Below are 25990 nucleotides of genomic sequence, written 5' to 3'. Positions count from 1 at the left end.
GAAAGCTTATCAACAACAGACTATCTACTCCTGTCTAATTGTGGCCTAACAGAAAAATAAAACACATTTATGAACTGTTCTCAGTCAACCTAAAATACGAACTTTTTTGCCAGGGGCTTGAACTCAGGGCCTAAGAACTGTCCCTGGCTTCATTTTGCTCAAGGCTAGTACTACCGATTAAGTCATAGCACCACTTCCGTCTTTTTCTATATATGTGGTGTGAGGAATCAAACCCAGGGCTTCATTTATGTAAGGCAAGTACTCTATCACTAGACCATATTCCAAGCCCCCAAATACTTTTTGTGTTCCTGGACAATTTTTCTCATCATTTTCCATTACTCTACAGGGAAATTATAACCACCATCTTGACTTTAATCATTCTCCACGTGGAGTTGACATACAAAATCCACATGTCTGTCTAGACTTCTCTGAGTTCAGAACCCACACATCCACCCACCTACTGGATATTTCCACTTGGATTTCTACCCCCATAAAATTAACTATATACCCATTTTCTTATGCTTAAAATAACAACACAGGCATTTTCTCTAGCATAGCAAACACTTTCACACAATGAACATAATGAGATCATTTTAGACAGCACACTAACCTTCTCTATCAGATTTTTACTTATCTCCAAATTTATTCTAAGCCTTCCATGAGGATAGTCACTCACCCAACAATGGATGTAGAAATGGACCACCTCAACAAAGCAAGACACATCTTAGTTGGAAAATATCCCATTGTAAACTGGTTTCTTATTTCTCACATTTCAGATGGGAACAGGAGATCCCAGGAACATAAGTCCTAGGATGATTCTGTCCCACTCACAGAAGAGCAGACTGTCCTTTATTATTACTGCTGTCTGAATAAGCAATCTCGAGTCAAAATTTCAGTTAAGATTTTTTTCTTTTGAGTATAAAAGATTTGACTCTGCTCTAATTATTGCTATTTTCATATTATACCTTTAAACCATTCATTTGAAATCTAAAAAGGTTCAACAATCTTTTGATGTATGGTGAACTAGTCTGGAATAAAAGGATTGTCTAGGTTCAGAGACTGACAGTGATCATGTAGGTGATTCTCTGTTAATGATTAATATGCTTTTAAAAAAAGCAGTGCAGATCACATACAAGATCAATGACATGAATCAATATGGTTCCTCCAAACCTACCTTTATTCTTCATGGTGGTCAATGAAAATTCTCCTGGAGCAGGGGTACCGGAATGAGGGACCAGCAGCTGCTTTTCCTATTGTTTTGAAGCTGGAATGAGGCAAGCTGAAGCAACCACAGCTGTGTTCAAGTGCACCCCGTTGGCATATGAGGAAATCCCTCCTGTGCCATAATTTAACTCTCAAGTTCCAGATCCTCCACTGCAAACAGCCTACTTGAAGTGTCAGCACTGCCAGCCCAGCCGTGGCTTTTCAAAGGGATGAAGCCTTTTCTTTGAATTTTGGGACTTTTATTTCTTGGACTTGAGTAATATTTAATTAACGTACATAATTGAAGTAACACCTCCAACTGGAAAAGCAGGTTTTGGAACAAAGCCATCTGACTCACAGTACATGTACAATGCAGCTTCTGGAGGCCCAAGTACATGGTCACGCCAGAGTGGAGCTGACTAGCTGCTAAGTTACTGGCTATGCCTTGGATATCAGGCATCCTATTTCACAAAGGAAGAGTGAATATAGATGAATTTTGTGGGCTTATTTAGCACAAGGAGAATGACCAGGAACACTCATCTTCTGTATAGATAACCAGACAAAGTGAACCTATTCTGTATTGTCACTTAGGAGGGCCCCACCATCTCTCCATATTACTTTGGTCCTTACAGGGAAGTCCCAGTTGTTAAAATAGATTCTCTATCCCTAACTTTAAGTGGATACCCATGGCAAAGATGCTGAGTGTCCCAGGCAGTTAGGTTGCAATCTCTGTAAGCAGTTTGGCTAATGGGATGTGGGTGGAACCTGATGTAAGCCATTTTTATGGCTTGCCCTTAATTTCTTGGGCAATCTTCCAGTTTTATCTTTACCACTGCTAACATATATGCCTCATACTCCAGATGGCATAGCTGTAAGATGGTGGAGGTTCCCCTGAGCCATAAGAACTGGTACAAGATTGAGAAATACATTTCACTACAGTTTGGGGGGGGGGGGGGTTGTCCATTGTGCCATGCAGTGTGAGTTCCTGTAACTAATACAGCAGCTTACTTAGTACCTCTGCTCCAATTGGTTGCCTATAGGGAGAACTGGTTGATTGTAAGACGGTTGTAGGGTGGGAAACTTTCCTGGCACACCTTTTGTGTGTCGAAATATATCTATCTATGTATTACTTAATGATTGGGAAATGTTTGGAAAAATACATCCTTAATAAATTTTGTTGCTGTGTGAATATTATACGGGAGACTAACTTAAAGTGTGATGGCCATGAAGTCATAAGTGATGCTATCTTAGTGAGCCGCCATCATATATGTAACCTATTGATGAGAGCTTTGCTCTGTGCCACATGATTGTGTACACCCAACTTAAGATACAGACCGTTTTCAGTACATGAGGAAAAAGTACTTGGTCTCTCCAAACAATACCTGCCTTCTCTAAGATAACAAATCTGATGAATGTTGGATATTGTGATCATTTATTTGCTTGGTTTTTTTTGGGGGGGGGAGGGGGTTGTGGGGCTTGATCTCAGGGCCTGGTAGCCATCCCGGAGCTCGTTTGTTAAAGGCTAGCACTCTACCACTTTGATCCACAGTGCCACTTCCAATTTTCTGGTGGTTAATTGGAGATAAAAGTCTCATGGGCTTTCCTGCCTGGGCTGGCTTTGAATCATGGTCCTCAGATCTCATCAGTCTCCTAAGTACCTAGGGTTACAGGCATGAACCACCAGTGCCCAGTTTTTTTTAGCTTTTTTTTTTTTGGCCAGTCCTGGGCCTTGGACTCAGGGCCTAAGCACTGTCCCTGGCTTCTTCCCGCTCAAGGCTAGCACTCTGCCACTTGAGCCACAGCGCCGCTTCTGGCCGTTTTCTGTATATGTGGTGCTGGGGAATCGAACCTAGGTATACCGAGGCAGGCACTCTTGCCACTAGGCTATATCCCCAGCCCCTTTTTTTTTAGCTTTTCTAAAGTAAGTGGATTCATTCACTGTTTCCTCCTCCTTGTTGTTCTTTTTCTTTTCCTGTGTGTGTGTGTGTGTGTGTGTGTGTGTGTGTGTGTGTGTGTGTGACTAATAGGAGATAAGAACTTCACAGACTTTCTTGCCAGAGCTGGCTTCCAACCATATTTATCAGATCTTGGCCTCTTCATATTTAGGATCTCAGGCAGGAGCCACTGGTGCCTGGCTTAGGAATTCTTTACATATTCTGGATACAGGACCTTTATTAGAAATACGTCCATTTCTCAATCTCTCCAGATTCGATGTCTATCTGTGTCTGTCTCTCTCTCTCCAGAGATTTGACTGAACTCAGGGATCATTCATGCTAAGCACTAATTTTACCGCTGAGCTATACTCCCCTCCCCCACAAACTTCTCTCTTAGAGATACCTATTGACAAACAAATTCTTAATTTTAAAGACGTTTAGATTTTTTTCCAATGCTAGGATTGAGTCCAGGGTCTTATTCTTATGAGCAAGCAGTCTATGATCAGTTCTTTAAGTATTCTCTTCTAAGTTGGTTAAGACTTTAACATTTATGTATGATCCAAGTCATTGTGTATGCATATGTTGAATTAGTTTTCCCAATGTGAGAGATCTCCTTTTAAATCCATTTGAATATACAAATTGATACATGAAAAGAGCATTCCTTCTTTTTATTTTTTTGTGCCATTTATAGGGCTTGGACTCTGGGCCTGGGCACTGTCCCTGAGCTCTTCAGCTCAAGGCTAGTGCTCAACCACTTGAGCCACACTTCTACTTTTTCCTTTCTTGGTAGTTAATTGGAAATAAGAATCTCACTGGCTTTCCTGTCTGGGCTGGCTTCAAATCACCATCCTCAGATCTCAGCTTCCTGAGTATGATTACAGGTATAAGCTACCAGTTCCTGGCTTAGAAAAAATTACTTCTCACAGTTCTAGAGGATGAGTCTAAGGCAGATTTTGTTTCTGGTATAGGCCTGGTGTACACTTCTTCTTGTCTTGTTTCGGGTTTTTTTTTTTTTTTTGGTGGTTGTTGTTAATATTATTTAACTTTTATTTAAATTTTTATTAGTATGCATTCATTTTACAAAAGGATTTCATTATGATATTTATATACATACTATAAGATAATATGTTGCTGCTCTATCCCCTAGAGGATACATTGTTCTCAAATGATCTATGGATGGAAGACAAGAAAATGTCCCAGCTGGTTCTCTCCAGATGGTTTTAGAAGATAATTATCCCATCCCTGAGGGCCCTGCCCTCATGGACCAATCTCCACCTAAAAGTCCATTTTGTAATATTTTGGGGGGGAAGGGGATGGGAGTTGCAAGCAATTACAAGGCCTCATCCTTGCTAGGCAAGCATTCTACCTCTTGAGTCACACCCTCCAGCCCTCATAATATACTTGTGTTGGGGATTAGGTTTCAACATAACTTTGGAAGGTGACATAGTCAAACTATAACCATATAAGTCTATTTCTGGATTTCATTAGATTCTACTGATCTTTCTTTTATTTTTCTTTTTGCCAGTCCCAAGGCTTGAACTCAAGGCCTGGCACTATCCCTGAGCTATTTTTGCTCTAGGGAAGTACTCTACCTCTTGAGCCACAGTTAGCACCACTTCTGGCTTATTCTGTTGATGTGGTACTGAGGAATGGAACCCAGGGCTTCCTGCATGCTAGGCAAGCACTCTACCACTAAGCTACATTCTCAGTCCCTCTACTGATCTTTCAATATCATTTGCCATAATTCCTGTGGTTTGAAAATAAGAAATACTATATTTCAAAATCTTTAAAGGGTTGTCGGTGTAAATCAGTGGTAGAGTGCCTAATTAGTATGTATGAGGCCCTACTCCTGAAAAAATATTGATAATATCTTGATACTTGCTAATGTAGGCCTGTGTAGGCTTCTAGCTAGTCTAAATACTTTGCCCTTCTTTCCCCTAACTCATTTCCAATTATGTAAAGTGTTGTTCTTACATGACCTTTTTCAGATTAAGGACATTACTTTCTATTTCTATTATAACATAGTTTTACATTTCTATTCATGAAGCTGACTAGATCTTGTTATACATTCTAGGTCCCACCTGTATTTCCTTTTGTGTGATTTGCCTTTCATATTCTCTGACAAGTTTTTAATAGGTTGTTGAGCATTTTTGTATTGATTTATTACATTTTATATAAATTAGGGAAATTTTGACATCTGACATTCTATAAACTACGGAATTTTTTTTGTATGAATTGTAGATATTTTCCCCAGATTATCTATGTAGTTAAAGGCTTTTGAGGGCGGAGGATTGAGTTGCTTATTTGTTTGCTTGTTTTGTCATTTTGTAGTACTGGAGATTGAGCTTGTAGTCTCACACTTGCTCAGCTTTCCAACTCATGGCTGGTGCTCTACCACTTGAATTATAACTCCAGCTTTTCCATATGTTCCTTATATTGGAGATGCAGTCTCATGGACTTTTCTGGCTAGGATGGCTTCAAACACAATCCTCAGATCTCATCTTCCTGACTAGTAGGATTAGAAGTGTAAAGCACTTGGCACCTGGCTTCCAAGGACGTTTTGAATTGGTAAGTTATTTAGACCTTTCTCTTTGCTAGGGTGTGGTGTGACATCTTAAGCAGCGCAACACTGGAAGTTACCCAATATTTTAAGATAAAATAAGCTGGGTACTGGTGGCTCGCATCTGCAATCCTAGCTACTCAGGAGTCTGAGATCTAAGGATCATGGTTCGAAGCTAGCTAAGGCAGGAAAAGTCCATGATACTCTTATCTCCAATTAACCAGCAGAAAACTGGAAGTGGCACTCAAAGTGTAAAATACTAGCCTTGAGCAAAAAAGCTCAGGGACAGCATCCGGGCCCTGAGTTCAGGCCCTATGGCTGAACAACAACAACAGAAAAAGCATTAATAAAATAAGAGATACTTTTCCGTAATGTGTTATATATGTACATATGTACACACATAAATAACATCTCAGTTACTATGGATGCTAGCAGTATTTCCTCTAAAGTTAAGAACAAGATAAAAATGCCCTTCGTTACTGAAATTACTATTAAATGTGAATGAATCTGTGTTGTTTTAAGCCATTCATGCTACAAAGTACGTTATGAAGAAGAGAAATTTATTTCTCCTTGATCTTGAGGCTGAGTGGCCAAGGTCAGGGAACCAGTAGATTTGGTGTCTGGTGAAGCCTGGTCCCCATTTCCATGCTAGAAGTGAAGATGAAACACAGTAGGTCAGAAGACAGGAGACCCACTTACATAAACTCCTTTGTTATTTCCTAAGCATCTTCCATGAGGAGCCACCTCCAACACTGTTGTTTTGGGGAAGAAGTTTCCAACACATGAATACAGATTAAATAGTACATAGGTATTGACCAGTTGAGCTAGTCAAGAGAAAGAACGACATATAAACAAAAAGCAAGCCAGGTGTGGTGGCACCTCCAAGTCTGGAAGTGAAGAAAGATGATTGAAAGTTCAAGACTAGCCTAGACTACACAGTCATACCTCATCTTAAAAAAAAAATAAAAATCAACCAACCCACCAACCCCAAACCCAATGCCTAGTAAGGGTGAACCCTGAGTTCCTCCACTACCACTACTACCAAAAGTACCACGTGGCCCAGTTTTACTATACTAAGCTATTTTTTCTTTTTTTCTTTCTTTCTTTCTTTTTTTTTTTTTTTTGCCAGTCCTAGGCCTTGAACTCAGGGCCTGAGCACTGTCCCTGGCTTCTTTTTGCTCAAGGCTAGCACTCTGCCACTTGAGCCACAGTGCCACTTCCGGCCGTTTTCTGTATATGTGGTGCTGGGGAATTGAACCCAGGGCCTCATGCATACCAGGCAAGCACTCTTGCCACTAGGCCATATCCCCAGACTATTTTTTCTTTGTTGTCCTGGAAGTCTATATGCATTTAAGAGTTCCACCCCAATGATCCCCATCTGTTCGTGTAAGCTACACTAACATTATTAGAGAACAGGGTTGGAATGTTTGCATAAATAAGTAAAGATAATCAAAGATGAAGCATTGCAAGTGGCACATGCGGTGCGGAATTGACAAACATTTGACATCTTAAAATATAGGCATACTTTCAGACCTTCAGCCTTCATCCCTAAGTGCATTTTCTCCTGGTTATAATGTGAAGGTTTTGTCATACAAATCCTACATGAATCGGAGGGAAATGTTCTTGCTCCAGAGACAAAAATATTTTTAACCTGTCTGTTCTTGTCTTTGTCTTACTCCTTGTATTACCAGTTCATATAGACCAAAGGCAGGTACTTTAACCTTTCTCAGCAATAAAGTGTCTCATTTATAATGGGAACAGGCCTAATTTATTGAATGATTCCCACATATAGATAGTACCTTGTTAATGTAAAACATAGTTGTTTATTGCTTCTAGCTAACTTGCCATGGTATGTTGGACAAGTTCTTAAACTTCTCTTGGCTATCCCTCCTCAAGTAGAAAATAGAATGGTTTGAGCTAGATACTCCTTATACTTAACATCTCTTTGGTGTTTTTTTCTTTTCTTTCATTTTTTAAGGTTTTGTTTTCTATACTGGGGTTTGTACCAGGATCTCATGTTTGCTAGTAACATAGGTGACGGACAGAGCACATTCTCACTGCAGCCCTTCTGGCTCTACAGCCAAGAGAGATGGCTAGAGTTACAGCCTGCCCAAATTGGAGCTTACTTAGCACAGGCTATATATTTTGCTAGTGTTGCAACTTCACATTGCTGCTCTTGCCTTCTCCTCTCAGGAATTCCAGTCCAATTGTATGTGGAATCAAGTCCATAGGCAAAGGTCACTGGGATGAACTTTATTCAGTAGAGAAGCATCTCCGCTGAGGGTCTCTTTCTCCATCTAGGTGGCTGAAGTTTAGGGGGTTCTGTGCTCTGGTTACTCCTACTATAATTAACTGTTTGAAAGGTGGTGTTTTTGTTGGCCAAGGTCTACAAAACCCAGAGTGTTTAATTTGCAATTAGGACCTCTCTGCAAAGCTTTCCAGCAAGGTTAGGGGAAAACTACTTCAATTTGAGGAACTAAAAGTAGAGAGGGAGCAGCAGAGGCAGAAATTTGTTTCCTGCTGGAACCTCTTTTGAAACAATGTTGTCTCTTTTGTATCTGGTTTCCTTTTGCCAGGCTAGGATGCTGTTCAGGGTCCCTAATTCCTAATTAATCTGCCTTTTACAAGGAAGCACAAGACCACCACAAAAGACTTGTTTCCAGCCCTGGTATTTTCTGTGTTTCTTGTTTTCCCCCCCTGATTATTTTTGAGAAGAGGCCTTGCTTCCTGCTTGGGTACATACAGGAGCTGAACTAGCTTTTGGTTTTTGGTTGTTGCTGGGATCACAGGTGCAGGACACTTGGCTTACCTTCTTCCTCTCAGTTGGAGACTGTCCCGTGGACTTTCCTGTCCAGGTTGGCCTGGCACCTTGGTGCTCTAATTTCCTACATAGTTGGGACCACAGATGTGTACCACTGTGCCCAACTTCAGGTAGAGAAGGGAGTCTCACAAACTTTTTTTTTCTTTTTGCCAGTCCTGGAGCTTGAACTCAGGGCCTGAGCCCTGTCTCTGAGCTTCTTTTACTCAAGACTAGTGCTCTACCACTTGAGCTACAGCACCACTTCTGGCTTTTTCTTTGTATGTGGTATTGAGGAATCAAACCCAGGGCTTCATGCATGCTAGGCAAGCACTGTACCACTAAGCCACATTCCCTGCCCATGTCGCTAGCTTTTCTGCTGATCTGGCCTTGATTGAAGATCCTCCTGTCCTCATCCACCCAAGTAGCTAGGACTACTGGCCACACCTTGCCCCTCTGCTACTCTTAATTGAATTACTGAATAAAAGCCCCTTTGCAGAAGAGTAAACCAAGGACTTACCTACCTTCAAGAGTCACATTAGAATGAGGAACAGAGGGTTAAAGGGGCCAGCTGAATAAAATATGATAAGTGCTCTTACCGAGGTTGTAAATACAATTTTATTGGAACATCAGAGGGGACAAAACCTGGTTTCTATAGCAGGAGTGGGAAGAGGGTTCAGAAGCACACCTGAGCTCTCATGTGCCTTCCTTTCTTACAGCTAATGCACTACCACTTGAGCCACGCCTCCAGCCCACTCTTTCTTTTGGAGATGAAGACTTAAGGATTTTTTTTTCTTTCTTTTTTTTGGCCAGTCCTGGGGCTTGGACTCAGGGCCTGAACACTGTCCCTGGCTTCTTTTTTGCTCAAGGCTAGCACTCTGCCACTTGAGCCACAGCGTCACTTCTGGCCGTTTTCTGTATATGTGGTGCTGGGGAATTGAACCCAGGGCCTCATGTATAGGAGGCAAGCACTCTTGCCACTAGGCCATATCCCCAGCCCCTTAAGGATTTTTTTTTTTTCTACTAGGGCTGGGTTTTAACCTTGATCCTCCAGATCTCAAATTTTTCTAGGATTTTACATTTCAACTACTCTCTCCCTAGATTTTATTTTGCGTCTTTTTTTTTTTTTTTTTTTTTTGGTATTGGGGGATTGAACCCAGGATGTTGCTCTTGAGCAGCAAGCGCAAGAGCTTTTCTGCTGAGTTATACAACCTCGCCTGTATTTGTTATTCTTTTTGGTCAGTAGTGGGACTTGAACTCAGGGCGTAGGTGCTGTCCCTGAGCCTCTTTGTGTTCAAGGCCAGTGTTCTACTACTTGAGCCACAGCACCACTTCCAGTTTTTGAGTAGTTAATTGGAGATAAGAGTGTCTTGAGGACCTTCCTGAGGGGGCTGGCTTTGAAGCCTGATCCTCAGAGTTCAACCTCCTGGAGTAGCTAGGATTACAGATGTGAGTGCCCAGCTCCATATTCTTTTTAATGCAAATTTTCTGAACATGTTCTTGTTGCCATGGAAGAGAGAAGCCTTGGGTACCTCCAGCTCAGTGCTCACCAGGGCCCAGCACCTGTCAGAATTTCCACAGCCCATAAGCTGGTGCCCATGTGACTTCATTCTCTTTTTTTCCACTAACTTTCTGTTTGGGTCCCTCTTTTATTTTCTTAATAGGGAAGCTTAGCTCACTGATATTAAAGCATTCATTTTGTATGTAAATATTTGATGCTCTAAGTTTCCCAGAAAATACAGCTTTAGTGGCATCCTACAAAGTTTGAATAGTTGTGGTTTTATTTTTGTTCAGCTAAAACCTTTTAAAATTTCCCTTTGGATCCTCCTTGACCTCTCAGTTATTTATAAATGTAGTTATTTATAAATGTGGTGTTATCTACTTTAATTCTACTATAGTGAGAACATTCTCTGTATGGCTCAGAGTTTTACCTACGGCTCCCTTGGAGTATGATAGGTACAAGATATGCACCACTACACTGAGTCCTTTTCTACAAATCTGATATGATGGAAAATTTTTTAAATATTCTCCCCTCCCCCACTATGGATCAGTGAAACAAACTAAAATGTTGGAAATAATATTGACCTTCAGATATAGGAATTGAGTGGCACATAGATATAAATTTGATTCTGTACCTCTTGGGCCTAGAGTTCCGAGGAGACATATAACTGGAGATAGGTAGTCATTGAAGGTACATATCTGGTCTGGTGTTCAAGAGAGATCTTAGCAAAGATAGAAAATTTTAAGAGTCACTTCTCAGCCTTTTGGCTAAGAATAAATGTAATGTCTATTTTTATCAGTTAACAATTGTGAGAGATCAACGCATAGATGAAGTAGCATACACAATTAGGAAGACACAATACAGGCAGAAGGTCTGTAATTAAAACATGCAGAGAGATCATTTTTACTTGCCTTCCCATTGAAGATAACTAAAGAAATCCAGATGACCTACGAATATTTGAAGTCATGAAACAGGTAGCAATTTGATGAGGAATTGGAAGGCAGGGTGTATGCCTAAGACTGCAGCTAGAAGGAAGCCAGAAGGAGCCAATTTGTCCTGGATTGTGTGCCAATCCCAAGGAGACAGCGAGACACTAAGTACATTACAAGCATTGCTGGGTTGGCTGAAGGAATGATGGTAGGCACAAGGATGGCAACCCACCAAACTTTGGAAAGAAGGAGAAAGCTCTGTCCTCTGAAAGAGTGTGGGCTGCTGTCTTCCCTCATAGCACATGGTTGCTCTGGAAACCACACATCTTGCTCCTGCACTGCTTACTGTTGATCAACTGGCAGAGAGAAACCAGAATCCTGGAGAAGGAAGTTAACCTCATTACAGTTTATGATTGTAAATATCATCTCAAGAACCATATCCTGAACTCAGTTAAAGATAAAGAGACAAAGAGACAAGCAGCCACAAGTGAGAATCAGCAGAAAAAGCAAATAGCACAGGAATCCAGGAAGTGGAGTTACCAGACACAGACTTTATAAAAAAAAGTATGTTAACATCTAACATGGCAGATTTATGGTAAAAGAAATTCTAGATTAGTCATAGCTGAAGAGCAAAATTTGGTAATTGGGATAAAGCTCTAAGGAAACTGTTTATATGTAAGAAGGAGTGAGTTAAAAAATAGAAATATTGGGGCTAGGGCTGTAGGTCATGGTTTGCTTAGCGTGTTGAAGGCCCCAGGTTCAATTCTAGCAACACACACACACACACACAATAAGGCATAAAAAGTAAGACACCACATGTAGAAAGAAGATCAAACATTATTAACTGGAGGATATTTTGTTTTTTTGGGTAAGGTATAGAAAGAATGAAAGTGGGGCCAAATTTTGAAGAGACAAGTTCAATAGTCCACTGTTTGAAGAAGTTCTACAACATTCAAGTTGAATTAATTAAAATGAGTGGCTCAAATAGGCACATGAAAATAGAACTTCAGCCAGGCACCAGTGGGCTCACATTTGTAATCCTAACTACATGGGAGCTGAGATTTGAGGACTAAAGTTTGAAGCCAGCATAGGAAGACAAATCTGAGAGATTCAGCAACAAAACAGAAGTGGAAGCTTGGTTCAAATGGTAGACTTTAGCTGAAAATGATAAGCAAGAGCACAAGGCCATAAGTTCAAGCTCTAGTAGCACATACATAATACTTATGTACATGTAGCAAATTAGGGCAAAGAGAAAAGTCTCAAAGTTGCCAGGAAAAAAAATGTTTCTTTTGAAGGAGCTACAGTAGAACTCACTTTGGACCTCAGTGACAACAGTGCCTTCAAAAGTCAGTGAAATTACACCTCCAAGGTGCCATGGGGAAGTAACATCTGCTCTAAAAATGGTTCAGTAATGAAGGCAAGTGAATACATGTTCTAGGGAAAGAGACAAGATATCACCAACTGCATATAACCATGAAAGGAAAAGAATAGTCTTCTGTGAGTTGTCCATCATGCAGAAATAAAGCAAACTTGCAGAAAAGATCAGAGATGCAAGAAAACAAGAGAAACCAAAGAAAATGCTAATTATGTGTAGCTTAGATGAGCCTAAGATAAAACCTTCATTAAAGATTAAAAGATTCAAAGAAAGAAAATGGTAATTATGAGGTTAAATCTAAACCACGTGGACTAGTTAGGGAGCCTGCAGAGCAAGAATAATGTCTTGTGGGATTTAAATGTTGCAGGGTTATACTGTATGATAGGAATACAAATGGGGTGTTTGTGAGGGTGTACATGGGAAATGTTAAGGCCATTTATAGGTTCTTGCCTAGGAGAATAAGAAAGGCAACATCAAGTTTTGATATATAGGAAGAACTGTGATAATTTCTGAAATTATCACTAAAGGAATAAAGTGATGATTTTTCTGCTTCACACTTGCTGGGTGCCTATAATCAAAAAGACAAGTTGGGCCCAGTGCTGGTTGGCTCACACTTTAATGGCAACTATTCAGGAGGCTGAGATCTGAAGATCAAGATTTGAAGTCAGTCCAGGCAGGAAAGCCCATGAGACTATCTCCAACTAAGCGTGCGCGCGCGCACACACACACACACACACACACACACACACACACACACACACAATGGGCAGGGTGGATCTTGCCCAACTACTTAGGAGGCTGGAGAAGGATTACTTGTACCCAGAGTTCAAAGCTTGGGGAATGTAGCAAGACCCTATTTTTGCAAAGAAAAGACAAAAATAATTGCTATGGGGCTGGGAATATGGCCTAGTGGCAAGAGTGCTTGATTCGTATACATGAAGCCCTGGGTTCGATTCCCCAGTACCACATATATAGAAAATGGCCAGAAGTGGCACTGTGGCTCAAGAGGCAGAGTGCTAGCCTTGAGCAAAGAGAAGCCAGGGACAGTGCTCAGGCCCTAAGTCCAAGGCCCAGGACTGGCAAAAATAATAATAATAATTGCTGAAGGGGAGATGAAGCATTGGTTTCTTTGTATGTAGATAGAGTCTAAATTCATGTGAGGCTGGCCTTGAACTTGTGTTCCTCCTGCCTCACTTTCCTGAGTGCAAAAAATTCAAAATCCTCCAAAAGAACAAACAAAAAGAAACCCTAACCGCCTCCACCACTACCACTACCATCATCATTATTACCAACAATAAAAAATGAAGGAAACCCCCGGTTATTTCAGAGCAGGTTTAACAACCTAACATTAACAGTTGGACAGATCCTGTGTAATCTAAATAAGTAAATAAATAAACAAGAAATAAAGCATATGATTTGGCCAAAAAAAAGGGCTAGGAGCATGAGTCACGTGGTAGAGCACCTGCCTAGCAAATTTGAGACCATAAATTCCAACCCCAGTACCAAGAGAATAATAAGAAAAAAAATATGAATGAAATAGCATGAAAACTGAGTGTGAAGTTTGCTAAATGGGGGTGCTGCCTACTGCTGGGCAGGTTTGGGCAGGTGAGGCCTACAGGGAGTCGAATGCAACTTGTCATACCAGCTACTCTAGTTTGCTCAATTAGTTCAATCTTTGCAGCACTCCTAGCCCCTGTTTTTAGCCAGTGCTTAAAGGCCTAGATACCACTTTCGTGTGGTGAAGACAGATGGAAAGTTATGTCTTTGGTACACAGAAACTTAAAATTCCTCTCCTTTTCTCTTTTACCTTTGTGTTCTTGTCCTTTCCTGGCCTCTCTGGGATTCTGCAAGGCATGGCTTATCGCTCATTGGTGCATCTTGCTCATTGATTCTGTTCAGCCATTGGTTCAGGTGCAGCTTGCTCACTGGAACCTCTTGCTCATTAATACAGCTGGCTCCTTTAGCTCAGCTTCATCTTTGGTGCAGCCCCTTTCCGACTGAAGTTTGGGATGTAGTTTTTTTTTTTTTTCTTTCCACTATAAATTGAAGTGAAAAGGTCTTTAATTTTTGTCTTCCAGAGGTTTTAGAATAATTTGTGTACTGATAACCTGCTCCTATTTCCTTGCTACTTGGCTCGGTGTGTGTGTGTGTGTGTGTGTGTGTGTGTGTGTGTGTGTGTGTGTGTGTGTGTGTGTGTGTGTGTGTGTGTGTGTGTGTGTGTGTGTGTGTGTGTGTGTGTGTGTGTGTGTGTGTGTGTGTGTGTGTGTGTGTGTGTGTGTGTGTGTGTGTGTGTGTGTGTGTGTGTGTGTGTGTGTGTGTGTGTGTGTGTGTGTGTGTGTGTGTGTGTGTGTGTGTGTGTGTGTGTGTGTGTGTGTGTGTGTGTGTGTGTGTGTGTGTGTGTGTGTGTGTGTGTGTGTGTGTGTGTGTGTGTGTGTGTGTGTGTGTGTGTGTGTGTGTGTGTGTGTGTGTGTGTGTGTGTGTGTGTGTGTGTGTGTGTGTGTGTGTGTGTGTGTGTGTGTGTGTGTGTGTGTGTGTGTGTGTGTGTGTGTGTGTGTGTGTGTGTGTGTGTGTGTGTGTGTGTGTGTGTGTGTGTGTGTGTGTGTGTGTGTGTTCAGGGCTTGGGCTCTGTCCCTGAGCTCTTTGTGCTCAAGGCTAGCCCTCTGCCACTTTGAGCCACAGCTCTACTTCTGGTTTTTGAGTGGTCAATTAGAGATTAGAATCTTTGGGGGATTTTTCTGCCCATGCTGGCTTTGAAAGTGACCTTGCAAAGTAAACGAGCTAGTATCTCTTTAATTCTTTTATCTTTTGTCTGGGTGGTGTTGGGTGGGGCTGGTAAACACTAGTGACCTGTCTGTTATCTCCCACTGGGAGGGAAAATTTGGCTAAATAAAAGAGCATTTGCTGTATGAAGATCCTCTTAATTGTGTTTAAAAGTGTTTTTCCTTTTTCCCCCAGGGGGGGAAAAATCTCGGGGAAAATCTCTCAATTTAATGTTGAGATATTTAAATAAGTTTGCTTCAGTAGGTGGCACTATTCCCTAGTTTAACTCAATCCTAAACTAGATAGTAGGGTTCAGAATTGAAAAGTTATAATTTACCTGTACAATTCAAATAAGGTTTCAGAGTTTGGACACCATCAACATTAAACAACTGATGAAAGTCAACTAACAGCCAGGAGGTGGTGGCTCACTTCTATAATCCCAGCTACTCAGAGGAGGCTGAGATCTGAGGCTTATGGGTCAAAGCCAGCCTGGACAGGAAAGTCTGTGAGACTCTTACTTCCAATCAACCACTAGAAAACCAGACGTGGCACTGTGGCTCAAAGTGGTAGGGGTCTAGCCTTGAACAAAAAAAGCTCAAGGGCAGTGCCAAGGCCCTGAGTTCGAGCCCCAAGTCAACTAAGCTTTTCCTTCTGCAGGCAGATGAAGATTGTGGTTCCTCCATGGGTCACTGCTCCGCCCTCTTCTCGAAGAGTCCCTGATGCCAAGATCCACATGTTTGATGGGGAAACAGAAGCAAGTAAAGGTGGATGAGTTCCCACTTTGTGGTCCCATAGTGTATTTCCCACTTTGTGGTCTCAGTATCCCATAGTATGACTACGCGCAGTAGTCCTTGAGGGCTGCCCATATTTGTACCAAAAAGTATATGTTAAAAAAATAGTTGTGGCAAAGACGGCTTTCATATTTGAGTGCAGCTCCATCCTTTCCATGTCTTTTTTTTTTTTTTTTGGCCAGTCCTGGGCCTTGGACTCAGGGGCCTGAGCACTGTCCCTGGCTTCTTCCCGCTGAAGGCTAGCACTCTGCCACCTGAGCCACAGCGCCCCTTCTGGCCGTTTTCCATATATGTGGTGCTGGGGAATCGAACCGAGAGCTTCATGTGTAGGAGGCAAGCACTCTTGCCACTAGGCCATATTCCCAGCACCTTTCCATGTCTTTTGTATTAACAAGATGCCGTCCTGTACTGAGACTGACAGGCTCCAACACGTTTGCAAGTGCCTTTGGGAAGTCTAGGGGCATCAAGGCAAGGGTTCCTGTTGGCCCAGTAGTCACATCCATCCCCATCAACCTGCGGGTTAAAGAGCAAGTGATCTAGGCCTTAAGCAAGGCCAAGTTCATGTTTGCAGGTCATCAGAAGATCCACATCTCAAAGAAGAAGGGCTTTACCAAGTTTAGTGCCAGATGGGTTGGGAGACCTGGTTGCTGAAAAGCACTTCATCCTTGAGTGCTGTGGCATCTTATATATCCCACATGGTGAATCCTCCTGGTAAGTGGTTAGCCTTGAACTCGTGGGCACCCACATTCACTGGGCTATAACACCCCACTTTATCTCCTTAATCACCTTAATCATGTTCACCAATAAATCTTGTATGGTTTAAAAAAATCAACTAAATTCTCAAATAAATGAGATTGGTTTAAAAAATCTCTCATCTTTCCAGACTGCTGAAACATTAATAATGACTCTAAAAACTTAAAAATAAGACTGGAGCATATACCTTAGTGGTAGGGCACTTGCCTGACATGTGCTTAGGCCCTGTGTTCCATTCCCAGACCTTAAAATAAACATATGAACAAGCAACCCTTGCTTTCAAATAGTCCCCAAATATATTAGTCTTTTAAATGTACTCTGTAAGCTTTAAGCCTAGCACTTTTCCCCCTCATGGCTTGTACTCTGCTATTGGAACCACACCTCCAGTTCTATTTTTTTGCTGGTTAATTGGAGATAATTTATTCCCTAGGTAGACTTCAAATTTGAATCCCCAGATTTCAGCCTCCTGAGTAGCTAGGATTACAGGTGAGCCACCAAATAGTTGGCTTTAAACCAAGTACCTTCTCTACTGCTGTAACCCAAAATCACAGTCACTTAATACAATTAAATTAACACTAAGGTAGTTTAGTGAATCTTTTCATGGTTTTGGAAAACTTTGCATGATCTGTGAATCATTTCATACAAATGCATAGAAACATCTTTACTTCCTGTTCTGGATTTGTAAGAAATTAACCAGTATGTAAATGACACTTGAGATTGTCCTATTTACAGGGTTCTCTTAAATCTAACTAAATCTCACGAAAACCACAAAATGTTTGAATGCTGAGACTTTGGAGGTTATCCAGTTTAACTTTGCTTTTTCTGTTGTTCTGAACCTGGGACCCAAACTCAATATCTGGTGCACTGCTCAGTGGCTGGCACTCTACCAACTGAGCCATGCTTCCAACCCCTCCCAACTTGACTTTTCAATGACCAGAAACTTAGTGGATGTTTTCTTATTTTGTTTTTGCCAGTTCTGGGGCTTGGATTCTGGGCCTGAGCACTGTCCCTGGCTTCTTTTTGCTCAAGGTTAGCACTCTACCTCTTGAGCCAGAGTGCCACCACCGACTTTTTCTGTACATGTGGTACAGAGAAATGGAACCCAAGGCTTCATGCATGCGAGCACTCTACCACTAAACCATATTCCCAGCCCGTTTTCTTATTTTTAACAGAGATGAACACTTTGGAAATTCTGGCTTTGAAGATCAGTAATTACACACTATACACATAAACTGACATGGTGAATTGTAACTTCTTTGTACAATTATTTACCAAAAATAAAAACATAATTAAAATATATGACATTAAAGACAAACCAGTATTATAGAAGTCTACATTTATTCATTTATTTTGAATGCAGTGTAGAAGAGATAGGATACCCAGTAGGATATAAAATATACTTTCACATTTTCTAGTGTCCACATTTAAAAAAATTAGATGAAATGAACTTTATGTACTTTATTTAAATTAGGGTGTTTTTTTTAAACACTAACAGATATTTTTGGAACGGGGCGGAGGATGTAGCTCAATAGAGCACTTGTCTTGAATGTATGAGGCCATGGCATGGCAAACCCATCATCTTACATATATAAACACACACAAAAAACACAAATATTTGGGACCAGAGAATCTTTTGTTATGGAGGCTCTTCTGTGCATGTAGGGCATTAAGCAGCACACTTGGCTTCTACTCAATTGATGTCTTATCCTTCCTGAGTCATGACAACTCAAAATAACTACAGATATGGGGATAGGTGGGAATCTCACGAACTATAAATAACCTAATACATTCAAAATAGGATCTCATCAATTAACATGGGTAAGGATGGAGATTTGCAAATTTTTTTTTAAACTTATGTGTGCGTATATTTCACCTAAAACACATTTTCAGTACTAGTCACATTTCAAGTGTTCAGCAACCAGATGCTAGTGCCTCTCTGCCTTCTTGACAAACAGGTCAAAACTTTCAGAGAAAACAAAAAACAAAAAAACAAGTAGGGATGGAAGTACTGTTTTGAGAAGTCCTGAGGCGGTAAGCTGAAACCACGGGGCTAGAGTCCAGGTGGAATTTTACATTAAGTGAGGTAGTAAAAAGGGTTGAAGTAAATCTTGGTCCAATGTTCTTAACAGTTCCCCTTGTTTATAATTTTAAAATGCTTTTTTTTTCCCCCTAAATAATTTGAGGATCACAAGTTAGCAAAAGAGAAAGGAAAATCGACGCGAGGGGAAGAGATATTTATCGAACACCGGATTGGCAAATTGATGTTTGGAGATTTATATAAACTGCCTCGTTTGATCTCAGAAGAGCCCTCTTTGTGGGCAATGCAATGTTTTACAAAACAGGAGACCGAGATCTACCAAACAGGCAGCTGTAGAGCGACCTCGCGGGCTTTGGAAAGAAAGAGACGGTCGGAGCGGCTCGGAAGCCCCAGCCCGCTCGCGCCCCCTCCCAGTCCCGATCAGGAACCGCGGGTGATCTGCGGAATTTCCAAAAATAAAATTTAAGAAGAAGCTTCCTGGCGTTATCTATTTTCCCCCCGACTCCGGAAGCAAATTCACCTTCACAGTGAAATGTCGTGATCATCAGCCTATTAGCGTTTCGATAAAATGGGTGGTGAAAGGCACATTTTTTTTTTTAAGTGTACCCTAAGTATAATCAATAGTTCTGCAGTTGTAGTTTTTAGCCCAGAAAAAAAAATATATATAACCAAAATGTAGTCAGAATTATGCCTGAATATCAAGCGCATAATCACCCAAGGAAATCAGATAAAACGAGCTTTGTAACGACGCCCGAATGGAAAAACTAGTACAAAGGGGTGTGTGTGTGGGGGGGGGGGGGGGTTGTCCGGGAATCAGGGGGCGGGGCGGCCAGAGCCCCAAGATCTGGGCAAGCGCAGAAGCCACCAGTTGTTACTGGAGGCGTAAAGCTATGGCGGTCTCGCTTTCCGGACTGTCGTAAAGGCGCAAGTGTCGTGCTCGTCGTAGGGGAGGGATTGGCTAGGCGGCGGCGGCGGCGGCGGCGGCGGCGGCAGCCGGGGCTCGAGAAGAGCGGCAGCGGCGGCGGCAGCGGCGGCGGCGATGGTGACGGGGTGTCCCGGGTGCGCAGCACTGAGACGCCTCCGGCCTCGCAGAGGGAAGGCCCAGTAGATCCAGTCAGGCATTCGGAGCCCAGGCCGGGTCATCCGGGCCGTGTCCCGGCGCCGCCGCACGTACAGTTCGGTGGCGGTGACAGACGGTCCTGTGACTGGAGGGCCTGTGAGGCCGGGCTCTGCGGCGCCGGCCGCCGGCTCCGACGCCCGCCCCGCCCGCCCCTATCCACCCCCCCCGCCCGAACTCTCCTCCCCGATCTCCTTCCCGGGTCAGCGACCCCCGGACCCCGGGAAAGGGGGCGGCTGATGATTGAGGTGAGGGGGGACCGGGGGGGGGGAGGGGAGCGCCGGGCCGCGCGTGCGCGCTCCGGGGGAGGGTGGGGCGGGGAGGGAGGAAGGGCAGCGGCCGCGCGGGGCGGGGGGCAGCGCGGGCGGGCGAGGGGCGGCCGCGTGTGGGGGGGGGGTGCGGCGGGGGTCCCGGGGACGCTCTCATTGTGTTGGGGCCCGAGCGTCGGGTCGCTGACACACCCACAGCCTCCAGGGAGCGGGGGAGGAAGGGAGGAAGGAGAGAGAGAGAGGGAGGGAGGGAGGGGACCTCCCCCCACCCCGCCCGCCTCTCTCCGAGCCCGGGGGGACCCGGGCCGAGGCGTGGGAGCGCGACCCGACAATGGAACGTCGTGGGTCACCCGGGACCCGCGACCCGCGACCCGGAGGGCGCCAAGTCAGCCCGGTGCACGGGGAGCCCGTCACCTTTTCTTCCTGCGATCAAGGAAACCGAGTCCTCCAAACAGCCCGGAACCCCGACGCGCGTCCCATCTGCACCGGACTCCTGGGCTCGAGTCATTAAGAAAAGAGAAGCTTGGTTGCCCCCCATTATGGTGCCTAGATAATTTATCACCAGCCTGTGCCGGAGAGGGGAAAATAGGTGTCCGGTTGTAGTGTAGAAATAAGAGGGTCGTGCCCCGCTTCTCAGGTTCTGGGAGAATCTTGACAGCTAGTTCTTAGCGCCAGTGTTTAAGTTTTCACGGTTTCAAAATAACCAGAAAGTATAGGGCCTTCATTTAATTTGTTGGTGTTGGTAGCGGGGTGGGGGTGGGGGTGGGGTGGGGTAGGTAGTCACCCTTTGTGTTGTTGTGAGCTTTTTCCTGATTGATTTATTCGCAGTGTTAATTGAGAACCCAGTGGGGCAGTGACGGGCCAGTTGACATAGACTTCATCATATTTCTTACAGCTTTTAGTCCAAACTTTAATCTTGTTTTAGGGACCCTCTTCAGCTTAAAAAAGAAAAAAGAAAAAGACTTGGAAAAAGCCGAGGTTTCATTTCCTTTTCTCAGTGTTTGTATGTGTGTGTTTGTGGAAGTTATGGGATTTTTTAGATGTTTCCGTACTGAGTTTACTTCACTGTGAGTGACCATTTTGATATTTTGTTACTGTGCTTTTTAATAAAGTATTAGTGACAATAGAAACAATGTTTCTATGTTAAACAATAGTCCTTAGTGATGTTTTTGAGAATGGAAAGAAGGCCCATTTGCTCCAGAGAAGCTTAAATTGCTTTTAAACTTTAGAGTTTTTACTTAAAAACAAAACAACACAAAACTTCTCTTGCCATTTGACTTTGGGCAAATGACTTTGTCATTGTTCTCTTGCTCATTTGCTTGTCATCTAAAGAGGCTCACTAGTATTTTAAGAATTCGAATAATATTGTAGCAAAAATTAGAAGGCCTTTCTTTCATTTACAGGAGTGCAATGTCCTTCCACTTTTTTTTTTTCCCATTGGTTAATGTCTGTTTTAGTCACTTTTTTTTTTGTTTAGATGCTCTTGTTTTTGTTTAGAAGTGGGTTAGCACTATGTTGACCCTGCTGGCCTGGAACTCTGGAGTTCAAATGATCCTTGCCTCTGCCTCGGGGGAGGCCGGGACTACAGATTCATACCATTGCACCCAGGCTTAGAGGAAGCTTTTTTTTTTTTTTTTGGATTGTGGGGCTTGAACCCCGCACCTGCGTACTGTCCCTGAGCTTTTTCACTCCATGCTAGTGTGGTATCACTTAGAGCCACAGGGCCATTTCCACATGTTTTGTGGTAGTTAATTGGAGATAAGAATCTCCCCGACTTTTCCTGCCCTGCCTGGCTTAATAAGATCCTGATCCTCAGAGCTCAACCTCCTGAGTAGCTAGGATTACAGGTGTGAGCCACCGGCACCTGGCTTAGAGTCAGTTTTTGAAGAGAGGTATAAGCAAAATAATCTCATTAAAAAGTTTAGTTTCGGTGAAAAATGCATTCTGGCAGAGGTTCTGCCTCTGGGGTTCAATTCAGTTTGGTACTCCAATTCTACAGATAATTGAGACATAGCTCTGCTGATGCATAGATGGCGAGATCAGCAATTCACTTGTATAGAGCAATGAAGGGTCATTTACCAGCTTCTCCTAGGTAGATGTTTATATTTTCAATAAGAAACGGGGAATAGGAAACTCAGAGTGAAACTCTTTTTTTTTAAATTCTATTGTCAAACTGATGTACAGAGAGGTTACAGTTTCATATGTTAGGCATTGGATACATTTCTTGTACTGTTTGTTACCTCCTCCCTCATTCCCCCTCCCCCCAGAGTGAAGCTCTTAGGATGTTACTTTTTATTTCACGGAGGGGCTTCAGTGTTAATGCTAATGCTATATTTTTTTTCTTTCAAAGACCTGTAACTTATTATTCAGCAAAAGTACAAAATTATGCTTGTTTGTTTTTGTTGCCAGTTCTGGGGCTTGAACTCAGGGCCTGAGCACTGTCCCTGGATTCTTTTTGCTCAAGGCTAGCACTCTGCCACTTGAGCCACAGCGCCACTTCTGGTCGTTTTCTATATATGTGGTGCTGGGGAATCAAACCCAGGGCTTCATGTATGTATACAAGGTGAACACTTTACCACTAGGCCATATTCCCAGCCCAGAATTATGCTTGAATGTCTTCTTCCTTTTGTGTGTCTTTTTTTTACATCCCACAAATTTTCAGTAACAGTTGTCCTAGCTTCTTTCTTTCTTTCTTTCTTTCTTTCTTTCTTTCTTTCTTTCTTTCTTTCTTTCTTTCTTTCTTTCTTTCTTTCTCTCTTTCTCTCTTTCTCTCTTTCTCTCTTTCTCTCTTTCTTTCCTTCTTTCCTCTCTCTCTCTCTCTCTTTTTCTTTGCCATTCCTGGGGCTTGGACTCAGGGCCTGGACACTGTCCCTGGCTTCATTTTGCTCAAGGCTAGTACTCTAGCACTTGAGCCACAGTGTCCCTTCTGGCTTTTTTTGTTTTTGTGGTGCTGAGGAATTGAACCTAGGGCATCATGTATGCAAGGCAAGCACTCTACCACTAAGGCATATTCCCGGCCCTGTCCTAGGTTTCTGTGGGTACCACAAATTACCAATAATTATTTGTGCCCATTTTGATTTTCCCTCTATCACATCAGTAACCTAGGACTTAATAGGAAGGAAAGTGATAGTACTAAAAATGATCACTTAAATATGCCGTAACTTAACATTAACATTCTGTGGGGGACATTTTCTCTCAAAGGAGTATAGAAACCAGGTGCTAGTAGCTCCTGTGTGCAAATCCTAGTGACTCCGGAGGCTGATATCAGAGGATTGTAGTGTGAAGCTAGCCTAGACAAGAATGTTCATGAGACTCTTTTATTTCCACTTAACTGCCCCAAAACTGTGGCTCAAATGGTAGAGCCTCTAGCCTTGAGCAGAAAAGCTCAGGGACAGCGACACACCCTGAATTCAAGGCCCAGGATTGGTGTGCACATGTGTGCACACATACAAAGTCAAGAGCTAGAGACAGGAGATCTAGGTTTTAGATCTAGCTTTGCTATACACCACATCTGAGTTTCTTACTAATCCTCTGAGAACTTCATAGCTTTCTCAATTGTTAAAAAATGTGTAGGATCCATAACTTTTTTACTTTAGGTCCCAAACTTAACATGTTAGGTGTTTTTTTCTTGTTTCTTGTTTTGCCAGTCTTTAGGCTTGAACTCAGGGCTTGAGAACACTGTCCTTGGCTTCCTTTTGCTCAAGGCGAGCACTCTACTACTTGAGCCATAGTGCCACTTCTGGCTTTTTCTGTAGTGCTGAGGAATCGAACCCAGGGCTTCATGCTTGCTAGGCAAGCACTCTACTGCTAAGCCACATTCCCAGCTCTATGTTGTGTTTTGACTTAGGTATTTTGGTAGCTGTTTATTGTTGTGTTTGTCATGGTCACATCTCCAGGAAGGGTGCAAATTTCACTGTATGTAAATATAAATGGTGCTTATAAACATTCATATGCATATATATGAACTTATGATAAATCTATATGCGTTATTCCGGGCAATACAACTGTTCATTGTAGATATTCAGAAGCTGGGCGCTGGTGGTCCATGTCTGTAATCCTAGCTATTGAGGAAGTTGAGATCTGAGGATTGCCGTTTGGAGCTAACCTGGGCAGGAAATTCTGTGAGACTCTTATCTCCACCTAACTACCAAAAAGCCAGAAGTGGAGATGTGGTAGAATACTAGCCTTGAGAAAATAAAGAAGAGGGGCTGGGGATATGGCCTAGTGGCAAGAGTGCCTGCCTCTTATACATGAGGCCCCAGGTTCGATTCCCCAGCACCACATATACAGAAAACGGCCAGAAGTGGCGCTGTGGCTTAAGTGGCAGAGTGCTAGCCTTGAGCAAAAAGAGCCAGGGACAGTGCTCAGGCCCTGAGTCCAAGCCCCAGGACTGGCCAAAAAGAAAAAAAAAAAAAGAAAAAAGAAAATAAAGAAGGGGGGCTGGGAATATGACCTAGTGGCAAGAGTGCTTACCTTGTATACATGAAGGCCCTGGGTTCGATTCCCCAGCACCCCATATATAGAAAATGGCCAGAAGTGGCGCTGTGGCTCAAGTGGTAGAGTGCTAGCCTTGAGCAAAAAGAAGCCAGGGACAGTGCCCAGGCCCTGAGTCCAAGGCCCAGGACTGGCAAAAAAAAAAGAAAGAAAGAAAATAAAGAGCTTGGGGACCATGCCCAGGCCCTGAGCTCAAGCCCCAGGATACCCCCCCCCAAAAAAAAATTCAAGGTTTTATACCCCTCAAATGGTATAAAAATTAAACTTGTAATGCTTTCCTGTTAATTAAACTCCTGGTAATGTTCTTTTTTTTTGGTGGTAGTAGTGACTGTAGTTTGAAGTCAGGGTCTTGCACTTGCTAGTCAAGCAACTCAAATGTAAGCCAAATCTTCAGCTCTTTTTACTTCATTTATCTTTCGAGGGGTCTACTGAAATGACTCTTGGAAAATAGAGTCGCCTACTTTTTTCTTGGGCCAACTTTGGATTAAGATTATCTTCCCTACACAGCTGGGGATTACAAGGTGACCTACCACATCCACCTTGTTTGTTGAGGTTTCTTCACTTTTGGTCTGCCTGAATAGTTGGGATTAAAGGGTTTGAGCTACTGTACCCAACTTGGTAATGTTCTTTAAATCATCCTGCATAATTTTTCTTTCAGAAATCTGTCATTGTTACTTGGAGTATTCTGAATTTGAATATTTGGTCTTTATTAAACTTACATTCCACAGATTCTTCTTTTTTAAAACTCAGTCATGGGGGGAGGGGGGAATGAGGGAGGAGGTAACAAACAGTACAAGAAATGTATCCAATGTCTAATGTATGAAACTGTAACCTCTCTGTATATCAGTTTGACAATAAAAAAATAAAAACTCAGTCATGAGGCTTGAACTCCGAGCCTTGGCACTGTCCCTCCTCCCCTCCCAGCTCTTTTGCTCAAGGCTAGTGTCTACCACTTTGAGCCACAGCACCACTTCTGGTTTTCTCGTGGTTAATTGGAAATAAATCTCATGGACTTAACTGCTTGGCCTGGCATTGAAATGCAATCCTCAGATCTCAGACTCCTGATTAGGTAGCGATTACAGGCTTGGGCCACTACAAACTCTTGGGAATTTGTCGCATGTTTTTATAGGTAGTCAAAAATTACCTTTAGATGAGGAGCAAGCTATAAATAAGGCCAAAAAAACTTAGCTAAACTTAGATTTTAAATACAAGAACTACATTATTTACTCACTAAATAATAAATGTCTCATGTTCTAGGCATTGCCGCTGGTCTATGTAGAAGGCCTTCTGCCTTCGTGGAGTGGGTGTGCTGTTCGGTGGAAACATAATGGACAGAGTAGTTTCAGTTAGTGGTAAGTGCTCTGAAGAAAATAAGACCTGTGATGGATGATGAATGGAAATGAAATTCTGTTGTGGATCGAATGGTTAGGTCTAGCCATCATTTTTTTTGTTGTTGTTGTTGATAGTCT

The 25990-nt window shown here is 42.6% G+C and overlaps 1 protein-coding gene across 6 annotated transcripts in view; it reads left to right on the top strand.

The window, feature by feature from the left end:
- The first annotated feature begins 19769 nt into the window (after positions 1-19769).
- Rnf111 (ring finger protein 111) overlaps positions 19770-25990 on the top strand; it is a 66415-nt gene continuing 60194 nt past the window's right edge. For 3 of the 6 annotated variants that reach the window (XM_048331805.1, XM_048331794.1, XM_048331798.1), the window contains exon 1: positions 25537-25873. Coding sequence is in view for 4 of the 6 variants with exons in the window: in XM_048331794.1 (XP_048187751.1) it covers positions 25849-25873 (25 nt within the window). In the remaining 2 variants the exon portion in view is untranslated. Of the gene's footprint in view, positions 20007-24688; positions 25140-25536; positions 25874-25990 lie in introns of those variants that run through there. The other 3 variants (XM_048331792.1, XM_048331793.1, XM_048331806.1) reach the window with 3 other exon arrangements.

The sequence above is a fragment of the Perognathus longimembris genome, chromosome 23 (genome assembly GCF_023159225.1).
Source record: "Perognathus longimembris pacificus isolate PPM17 chromosome 23, ASM2315922v1, whole genome shotgun sequence".
NCBI classification, from domain to species: Eukaryota; Metazoa; Chordata; class Mammalia; order Rodentia; family Heteromyidae; genus Perognathus; species Perognathus longimembris.
This window is presented reverse-complemented; position numbering and strand designations above follow the sequence as displayed.